This window comes from Battus philenor, unplaced genomic scaffold, assembly GCF_028537555.1.
Source record: "Battus philenor isolate CCGP_79_NKW_IND1 unplaced genomic scaffold, ilBatPhil1.0.hap1 SCAF_5, whole genome shotgun sequence".
NCBI classification, from domain to species: Eukaryota; Metazoa; Arthropoda; class Insecta; order Lepidoptera; family Papilionidae; genus Battus; species Battus philenor.
Window position 1 is genome coordinate 6,947,658 of NW_027181715.1, and position 10,638 is coordinate 6,958,295.

The 10,638-nt window shown below is 31.4% G+C and overlaps 1 protein-coding gene across 1 annotated transcript; it reads right to left on the reverse strand.

Moving 5' to 3' along the window:
• Window positions 1-3,179: 3,179 nt before the first annotated feature.
• LOC137929900 (uncharacterized) lies at window positions 3,180-5,105 on the reverse strand. Its single transcript, XM_068773029.1, has 6 exons — window positions 5,011-5,105; window positions 4,584-4,701; window positions 4,341-4,475; window positions 3,927-3,954; window positions 3,445-3,524; window positions 3,180-3,362 (listed from the first exon to the last, which is right to left on the reverse strand). Exons 2-6 carry the CDS (start codon window positions 4,683-4,685, stop codon window positions 3,222-3,224), a joined length of 486 nt encoding a protein of 161 aa, XP_068629130.1. The 5' UTR covers window positions 4,686-4,701; window positions 5,011-5,105; the 3' UTR covers window positions 3,180-3,221.
• Window positions 5,106-10,638: the final 5,533 nt, after the last annotated feature.

Below are 10,638 nucleotides of genomic sequence, written 5' to 3' on the forward strand. Positions count from 1 at the left end.
ATGTCCTTAAATAATGATTAAATTTCCAACCGAGTCAAAAAATTAAAACTTAACGAAAAATATGAAATTCTTAAGTTTTATTACATATAACCTGTTCCTAGCCTACCTCTCGTGGCTCATACTGCCTTTTATAAGATTTGATAAAATCCATTCTTAGCAATTTTTAAAACCCCAAATTTGTTGCAGTTTTAACACATATATTTTTTAATAAATGCCCTCTCAAACCTTTACGGGTGTAATTTTGTAAAATACGAGTGGTATTATCAAATTAATAAATTTCACGTTTCTAAGCCCAGAGATATCACGATGAGTCTGTACATAGTTGGAAATCTTATATATACAGGTTGATTGGTTTTTGGCATAAAAGCTGTAAAGAGTCGAATTTATAGCTCATATATCGTACACCTTTTCCGAAAATCAATGGTTTCAGAAATAATAAATAACTTAATATAAAATATAAAGGAGTGAACGTATAGCACATTTTTAGCAAAAAGCATCAAGCTTTTATTTTCAATCATTCCAATATAAAGTAATCGAGATAAAATATGTTACATAATATTAATTTAAATGTTTAGTAATCCGAATTTTGGTAATGTATTATAATTAGGTTGCTTATTATTTTGAAAACTATTTATTTTTGGAGAGGGTGTACCCTGCAGGAAATAAGTCGTTATTTTTGCATTTAAAGCTTTTGTGCCTATAACTCTGTATAAACTAATAAAAATTAATCGTTGATTAAAAATGTTACCGACCCAAACTTAACTTTCTACCGCCTTTTTGTTCGACTTATATTTAATAATTACTTAGTCATAAACGCAAAACTACAATACAATGGGACCGTCACTTGTGATTAAAAAAAAATTAGCTGCCCCAAATACACAACCAAAAATCCTTTTACTGGCATTCTTCTTTGGACTCGTGATCACTTTCTGATTAAAACAGGGAAAAAAATCTACAAATAAATTAGTTCAGTAAGTTACTCACTACACCGGCTTCGTATTCAATTTCTAGTCCCATTTTGATAAGATTTATTAAGAAATTATTTCGTAACGTAATTAGTAGTTGATCCTCTTGCTCTTTAACTACGACAATGAAATCAATCGGCCGTATACCATCCCTAAATGTACGCTCTGTTTGGGACTTCATTATATCGCCTTCTTCGGTTAGTAATTCACTGGACAAGTTTTGATCATCGCGACAACATTCTTCATCCTTTTCCTCGCATAATTTGCATTCCTGAGGTTGCTTAAAATAACAACAATAATAACATTATTAAAAAACTTGCAGTGTTCAAATTATTTTAATGTGTCAAATGGATTATGTTAAAAAAATGCAAGAAGAGAGTTTCTAAAAGACGTGATTAAATTGTGTAGTAGCTTGCCTTATTATATTGAACAAAAATACAAGTTTATTTAACGAATATTCTTTTCTTGATTTTAATTTACTTAGAATATTGTTTACTTTTTGTTATATCTCATGGTAAAATATTTTATTTCACAGAAAACAGAAAAAATAGACAGGACATGCATCGCGAATTGTTTTTGTAATAAAAACAACATATGTTATGTATGAAAAAAAGTTCATCTGACCTGAATTGCTATTTATGATATATAAAATGCTTGGAAAGAGGCAATTGCAAGAAAAGTTGACATCAGTTTTATTCAACGAATAAAAGCAACATATAAAAGTTCACGAACATCAGAGGCAACATCTTCGATGTTCGTGAACTTCATAAAAAATGTAACTTTCTTACAAACCTGGTGTTCAGATGGTGCCTCCGGTTCACCTTCCATTAATATTATTTTTCACCGGTCTAATAATCTTCTATAAACAGTTTTTTAAAAAAAACCATAGAAATATATTAAATTTAAAAACAAATTCCATTTGACTTCAATTTATTTTTGACATATTATTTGGCAGCTAAGAAAGAAGTATTAGTACACCAATTAAGCGGATTATATTATACAAAACCTATGGATAAAACGAAACCCGTAATCCAATTTAATAACTATTTAAACGTTTGAATTTAATCTAATTTATGTAGGGAAAAGGAAAATAAATTTTATTATTCTATAATAAAATAATAATCCTTTGCGCATAAATTTAAAGCATAGCGTACAGTCGCATACTTATTTTTCGAACTCTTAATAAGATCAAAATTAGACAAAAATAAATACTGTAGCCAATAATTAATCTAACAAAAAAAAACAATATCTAGGTCGTCGGTCGCAGTAGTCATGCAATGAAGTGCACAGCCCGCCCGCTGATAAATGTACGTGCGGTAATCAATGCAAAACAACTACCACCGTTATATCATCTATTAATTTCCGAAAATGCTACGGCTAAAAATCGAGCTTAAACTTGCTTCGTTCATTATTCAACGTGAACACAACTGCATTAAAAAAATTACTAATGTATAAGCTCTTCCACTTTTATATAGTCAAATTCATAAAAAAAATATTTATACGACTTTCATAAACCTATCCAATTTATTTACAGTTGAAAGCGGGCCAGCCGCTCCCAAACCGCGAACAGCGTGGATGAACCAAGGTTGAATCCGGTTCCATCCTTAGTTCGCCTGTGGTCCACGCTGCCGCCCCAAGCCGCATACACAACACAGCTCTACTCAGGTAGAGCGGTTTACTACGTGCGAACGACATCGTACAACTAGAATGCGTCTGTCCAGCTTTTGTTTTATTTTTAAGTTTACGCACCCTTCCGCTCCGTGAGCTTGGTTCAGATGAAACTGTAAAAGCCTCCGGACTAATAGCATCAACTTTAACCGAAACCAAGTAGTTAAAAGCGACTTGGTATCTTTCGACTAACCTTTCACTATTTTTTTTTACATTGTCTTGGGTGTTGTAGCACGTCTTTTGCGTTTGTTACTATTAACAATGCTGATCGGCTATTCAAACATTATAGAAATCTTATAATACAAACTTTAATTTCAAGGACCCTTCCGCTCCTTGAACTCGACTCCGATGAAGCGGGCCCGAGGGCTTTTACAGCAACAGCATCAACAGAGAATAAGTATAATACAGTTAAGTTACCATTTTTATAGTAAGATATTAGCCATCCATTACTTTACTCTCTGTGTTCACAAGTTCGTTGAACATTGCTTAGTGTTCTATTTACTAAAGAAATAAAATGAAAGAATAAAAAAGTATAAGCGTGTAATGAGCTTCATTCATTAATTTGACAAAGGAAAATGAAACATCAATTTATTGCCCCTCGTGGGGTTCCATCTTAGCAACTCGATATTGTTGTAGAATCTCGCGTTCACAAGTTTTAGTTTCTTTAATGTCATTTGTAAACCGAAGCATTAACCATCGCAGTAAAGCGCCGAATATGATAAAAAAATGCTGAAATTACAACAAAAGTTAATGCATAAAATGGTAAGACCAGCGAATAATTAAATTCTAGCGAAGTGTTAAAAAAATTAACCTCAAAATAAAACGCGAACCACAATTTAAGCCGTTTTGCCTCCCAGTAACGATTTAGCGGAAGTTTATCCTCGTACATATCTGTAATAAAATGAAGTATATAACAATATTACACTAATACACGGGACTGAAATATAAATAAGTTAATATTATCAATCATTGATTAATTTAAATTATGTTTAAATCGGTCTAGAGGCGTTAAAATTGAGAAAAGTAGTAAAGTAGTAGTAACTGCATGTTCCGATAAACATATCGAAGAATGCAAGATCTCCCAAGATGAATCGCGCTGATGTTGAGTGGAAGGTGGAATATTTTAGTAAAGGCAATAAATTCAATCGCGTTGACAGTGGATTTGTGTAAAATTGAGAAAAGAAAAAGATGTGTAAAATATATCTTTCAAAATTAAGACGAGATTTTAATAAAAAGATTCAATATTTATTCAGTATGACAATCAATATTCAATCACAAAGGCTTTCAACTTACTTGGGTAGCTACATCTCTTCCAATTATCCTGAAAAAAATTAATGCTTACCAATTGTACAGGAAATTAAAATACTAAGCAAGGTAGTTATTGCTTAGGCTAAGAGGTACGTTTCTTATAAACAGAACGTCTGAGAAATTGAAGTCTAGCTGAAATAGTGTGATAGGATTGATGGTGGATGTACCCTGAAAAATCTAGTAAATAAATCATCTAAGTAAGAAAAGGACCAATATTTAGCCACTTCCGCACATGCAGTGGTAGTCGTGCAACAAAGTGCACCGCCCCGAAAAAAACATAGTATGGTACGTTACAGGCAGACTACCAAAAATGGCATTTTTGTTTTTTTATATATACATACGCATATTCTTAACTTAATTGCGTATGTACATTTATAATGTTAGGCACATTCAACTAACCTTGACAGTAATGAAATTAATAAACGAGTTATACTTCCTTTTGTAATTGTTGTAGATGTCAGTGTTGGGAGTTTTTAGCACCTCGTTATAAATGTATCTTTCCACCACTCCAGAGCTCCAAGATATACACATAACCTGGTCAAAATTTAATACAATATCTCAATAATTACACGTAACATTGGTTTTTGAATTGATATAATAGCTTATCTAAGCCAATCACTACGATATCTAAAAATATCTCACAATGAAAAAGGGAACTGCGTATCCGACTGCAATAATAATTTTCCTCCACGCACCAGCGCCCGTAGTATTGAGTACTAATGGCCTCCGACAACACGTCAGCATATACCTTGCAATGTAGCTGTTCGAAACATATTTAATGAAATCCATGTAAAACCCTAAACTATTTACAAGTAAATACAATAAATACCATATATCCCATAAGTTGATAATAAAAATAAATAATGGGGCTAGCGGAAATGCTGCTACAAAAAACATTCCCAATGCCATCTGTAACACTGAAAAATATTATTAAAGCCTTATCGAAAATTTCCAACTTATAAAAAAACATTTTCTCTGGAATTAGGTGAACAATGCAATTACGTGTGACTGTGAAAAAATCAATTTAACTTCAAAAGATAAATAAATTTGAAAAAAAATATTGAATTACCTAAACTCAAATATTTGTCATTTAAAAAATTTTCGTCAATCGGACACAATTCGTATTCTCTTTCCCAACAAGGAATATTTGCGGTAACGTGTCTATAGTCCGTTTTATACCTGAAATAATTGCACCATTTAAATTTTGTATCATCTTTTAATGTAATACAGATATTGTTACAACAAGGAATATCAGTTTAGCCGCGCTAAAATCAAAATCATTAACAAATAACTGTTGCCAACATGTCGGTATTATTTTGATGAATACTGTAGAGCAGGGTTTCTTAAACTTTTGTCATTCACGACCCCATTTATGATAGCGAGTTTCTTGACGACCCCATACAAATATAAAACAAAAATTAATTAAATTTTTTCATGATTTACTTGTTTGGTAACAATATACACATACATTTGAGAATATATATTTTTATAATTCGTTTTGAAACATACAAAAATCTAAAATTAAAAATTGCAAAATGCAAGGCAAAATTGCCGCTAGCTTGCCCGCTAGAGACCGCACGTGCGTTTTGTACGAGAACATTTGGATATTACGGTCGTATGTTTGATATTTCGTGAACGCACCCTCTACCGCGCCCGCGAGTCAACGTGAACAAGCGCTGATATTTAGAGGAGGCGGTCAGAGTGGGAAGTCAGCGGCGCTCGGTTTATTCAACATCTATGATACCGACAAACGCACGAACAATGTATATATAACCACAGTATAATAATAGCGATCATCGATCGTTTGCTGTTGTCAATGGAGATAGCTCAAAACCATCAACAAATGCGCGTGTCTGGACGCTCCAAGTCCACTGTATTCCGCCAACTCTAGTGATGTTATAAAATGGTATATATAAATATTTGACATTAAAATTTTTCGACCTCAGAATTTTGCTACCCGACCCCATTTGGGGTCGTTTAAGAAGCCCTGCTATAGAGTAAACCGCAATTTATTGTGGTTATGGTTGAGCACCGCTGTATGTACAGCTCACGCTAAATTTTGAGTACACTCTGAATACAGAGACAAGTCCCGTTGCAACACCAAATTATAAATTCAGAACGGAACGAAGTTTAGATGTGCGTTTATGTTCGTACAGTACTCGTACAGTTACATATAGGCTATTGTCTATTTTCCTTCGTATTTGTTATTATTTTCAAACATTTTTTTATACAACGCCGGTATATTAAGGATGTTGAATACAATTCCTAAAAATATATATTTCTTTATATGACACAATGAAATAAATGTTTTAGAATCATGTTTATACGGCCTGCCAGAACTTCTGATATTGAATCATATCAATCATCAATATATTGTTATATAATTTATTATATGTATGGTAGTAAACCGAGATAATTAATCAAAAATGACTACCGATCAAGTTTCAAATGATTAGAAAGCTGCGTACTTCATCGATTCCAGTTGATATTGATCAGTTTATATCGAGAAAACAGTGACAAATTTTTCATTACAAATTACAAGTAAATTCGTTTTCCTGATCTTTCTTTGCAATAAATTTGTGTATGAAATCTTTACTTGTTTATTTTGTTTTAAATAAAGTCTTGTAAATTATTATTAAGTGTTACTTTATGTGCTATTTGCCAAATTTTTTTTTTATTAAAAATGGCGTTGCATTTGCGCCTGCATTCATACCTGATCTAAACGTTATCTCTCCGAGGCAAATTCAGAGTTGATTTTAACTTTCACGCGAGATGGCTTTTCAAACTTATAATAACTATGCGAATAGATCATTTTCACATATGTAATTAGTAATATTTATAAAATAAAAAAAAATATTGACAACAGACATATACTAAAATATAAAAAATAAAATGTTTGTCTTAATTATACTTAGTTAAGACTTTTGGCAGTCCATTGAAGAAGCGGCTAATGTATGTATAGAACGATTTTGTTTTTTTTATAATTCCTTTGTAACATAGCTATGTTATGTGTCGGTACAGTATACGATATACGCTTTGCCTATATCGGTTTAATAAAATCAGAAATTCTCTAAAAATATAATTAACAAAACTACTTACAAAAAAATCCATGATGGTATTTTGAACAAAAATTCTTTTAAGAAAAGTATCACCATAACCATCACTAGAAACTCATCACTACAACCGTAAAGGCCACAATTCATATACAATATTTTGTCTTTAAGCGTCGGATTACGCGGGGGAAACGTTTGTGAATAAACCTATAATACAAATTTTTATATTAAAAATAAATTTTATACTGAATTCAACTCATAATTTTGTACTTCAGATTATCTAAAACCTCTGTAATTTACATTGCGCTTGTATATTCAATATCAGCGTCCCCGCCCCGCTTCGCAAACTTAATGTACGCCACCACAATTCCAATTCTTGCGAGTGGAATTTCATAAATCCGTTCATAGTAGACCTCTACTCGGCGAAAGGAATATTCCTACAAGTTTCTAAGCCTTACTGCTCAAAAGATATCTCGTTGAATCAATGCATTTTTTAACAAAAGCCGTTAAACCATTAGTACGTTTTCAAAGGTAACTAATACCCACTCATGCACGCCGTAGATATTAATGTGGTCACTGGCGGATGCTATAGCAAATGGAGGGCGTTATGAAACACCTGTTTTCAGGAAAATAAATTTCATCTAGGCGTCTAAAATATTTATTTTATTATTACGGCGCCTACAAAAATTAAAATATCTAAATAGGTATTAAAATTAATTAATTCAAATCCTTTTAGGACTTATAAATCTGTATGTTTTTTTATCTTAAAAAGGGTATCGTAATCCATATAAAGTTGGGAACATATACCTTATAAGATAACATTTAGAATGTTTAATTGTCAAAAGTTTAAAAACAAGTGTAGTCTCGCGGTTGAGTTAAGAGATATGACATAATACAATGATGACAGAATAAAAGAAACATGTATTTTGAAATAAAGTTTTTACAATAAACACAAACGTGTACATGACCTGGGTCAGATTGGTAATCGAGTATACGGCATAAAAGTGCACGGCATAGAACTGCCTTTCTAAGCGACTATTAAACATTAAATACTCGACATCTATTAGCCTAAAAATGGTGTCCCACCCACAAAGTAATTTTGCAAACGATAAGGGGGATGAATGAGAAACGGTTAAAGCAAAATGATAGGATAACATAAAATTGACCTCGGAGTTACGTTATTTTCGAGTCAAAAAAGCTAATGAAAATTATTCTCCATAAAAACAAAAAGTGCTTGAATTAATACAATGAAAATAATGGTTGTTGATACTTACATCAAAAAATACGTAATAAAACAGCAACGATGAATAACATAACAAATTAAATACGAAATATTTCCATACATAAGAATTTTCATAAGTAGAATATGTTCTCCGATTTTCCATATCAGTGAATGCTGAAGCCAAAATTTTGTTAACCTAGAAACATAAAATAAAGAAAAGTAATGTATCTTACTACCGACATACAAATTGCAAATTCATAGGTAATTTAAACGAATCTAATTAGTTGATCACGATTTTTAAAAACTCAAAAATTTAAGATGAAATATTTTTAATCTGGAAAGTTTCATCATTAGTAATTGTTGCTAATTACCTCCTCAGCCCTTGCTAATAGTGTTTGCAACTTATCACATTCACACTATGCTCAAAATAGAATATGAAGACAAAGATGCCTATGTCGATGGCAGAGGTCGTTTCGAACAACTTTTTTATTGTGAATTTATTTCAAAATTTATGATTCCTAAAATCTTCTTTATGGTATTAACATTTTTGAAATAATGAGAAAAACCTTCAAAGTAATTTTGGGAATTTCAAAGTTTTTTAGAGTATAAATATTGAACTTCGTTATTAGGGAAAACAACTAAATGGCGATGATATCTGTTATACAATCAATAAATGGTATTTTAACACAATAGAAAATTTCATTGTAGTCGTCAGCACTGTGCTGGCCAATTAATGGATTTTTTTTAAATATGCCCTGGAGTAAAATTGTAATTTTTACATGTCGGCTTCGATTTTGCGGCCATATGATGACAAGTGTCACAGCCCGCTCATAATAGTGCGATGTTACACACTGAACAACCCCACACATGTATCATTACCAAAACAGGAAAAAAAGTTCATGAATTCGATACCAGAAAGCTACTATATCTATTCTCAGTACTAGAACTTTATATATTTGGTGAAACAAAATTTATTCGCCGTTCTATTTCCTTTATTTTATTAGATATTTAAAAAAAAATTATAAAAAAGACACTCACGCTTTGCATTATCATTCCAATGATCAAGTAAATCGTTGCAATCAATGCTATTGTTATATAAAGATTAGAATACGGATTGAGTTTAAAAGTTTTGTATAAAAACCAATGTCTATGGTACATTATAAAAACTGTAACAGCCGCTATAAAAATAAACTGAAAAAGTACCACAAAAAATTAAGTAATATAATAAATATAAATAGTAGTACCTCGGAGTACGTAATAAGATCAGAGCAAGTGATTTTGTCCTATCTCCAATCTACACATGAAATTCACTTAAAGCCTTGACTAACTTAAAAAAGTTATACACCTTATATGCAAACCTAATACTCTAGTTGAAAAACAGGAAAAATTCATATTAATAAGACCCTACTACAAGAGGAAGTAGCTATAAAAATCCAAAGCGTTTATTAAACAAATTATTAGAACTTACATAAATAACGTAGATAAAAAAGTTATAAATAGTTAAAAACAGATGCTCAAACTCAAACAAAGCTCCAGAAAACATTTTCGAAATATTGTACTCAGTTCTGCAACAATCAATTATTTTTTTGTACTCAATTAAAATAAATAGCTTTAAAACAGGTGTGCGAAAAACTGCTAATGGTAATTTATTATACACTCGGTGCTGTATCTCTATTCTCTGGGAGCTCAAGATCAAGCAATATACGGTGTAACAATATATATTTTTTAATATATAACAATGGATATTTTTTTAAAAACTTTGTTAAAGATGACACTATTAAAAGACTGCTGCCCAGGATACAGTAACAGCTCAAAATTTTGAGGTCGCTCAATATTATCATAGATGGATAAAGTAAAAGCCCTTGCAAATCTGCAATGCAAAGATGCAATATGACTAAAATTCCGACCGGACGATTCTCGAAAAGGCTAAAATACAGATATATGCTATGATCAGTTTATAAGAAACCAAAGTGACATTTTTCGTTCTTTCCTTACCACATCAATAATCTGTAATGTTTAATTATTGTTTATTATACTCGTTTAATATGTATTTTTTGTTACAAAACCTAGTGTAACATCGCATTAAATAGACGTCACGACGATCTCGGAGATAGCAGAATAACTATTATAAACAAACCATATCACTGACCACCAATAATGATTAAACTGTAATCCTTTAAGGATAATTTAAGTTACTGTTTTAATTTAAACAGTAATTAATTTTTATTCATTGAATTTTGATACAGCCATGAAAACTTACCGCACAGCTTGTTTAGCATTTTTCTCATTTATTTCCCAAAGCCAATTAAGATATATTGTTCGTCGCTCCCACAATATCGTAAATATGATGCCTGAAATTTATTAAGCGAAGTGAACGTCTTTTTTGACTTCATTTTGGTTTCAAGCATATTTTAATATTGTA

Bases quoted from the DNA above. Each gene is read 5' to 3' on its own strand.
- LOC137929900 (XM_068773029.1), bottom strand. From the start codon at position 4,685: ATGCTGACGTGTTGTCGGAGGCCATTAGTACTCAATACTACGGGCGCT. The intron at 4,476-4,583 runs GTGAGATATTTT...AATTTTGACCAG, and splicing joins ACGCAGTTCCCTTTTTCATT to GTTATGTGTATATCTTGGAG. The intron at 3,363-3,444 runs GTTAATTTTTTT...TTGTAATTTCAG, and splicing joins GGTTCGCGTTTTATTTTGAG to CATTTTTTTATCATATTCGG.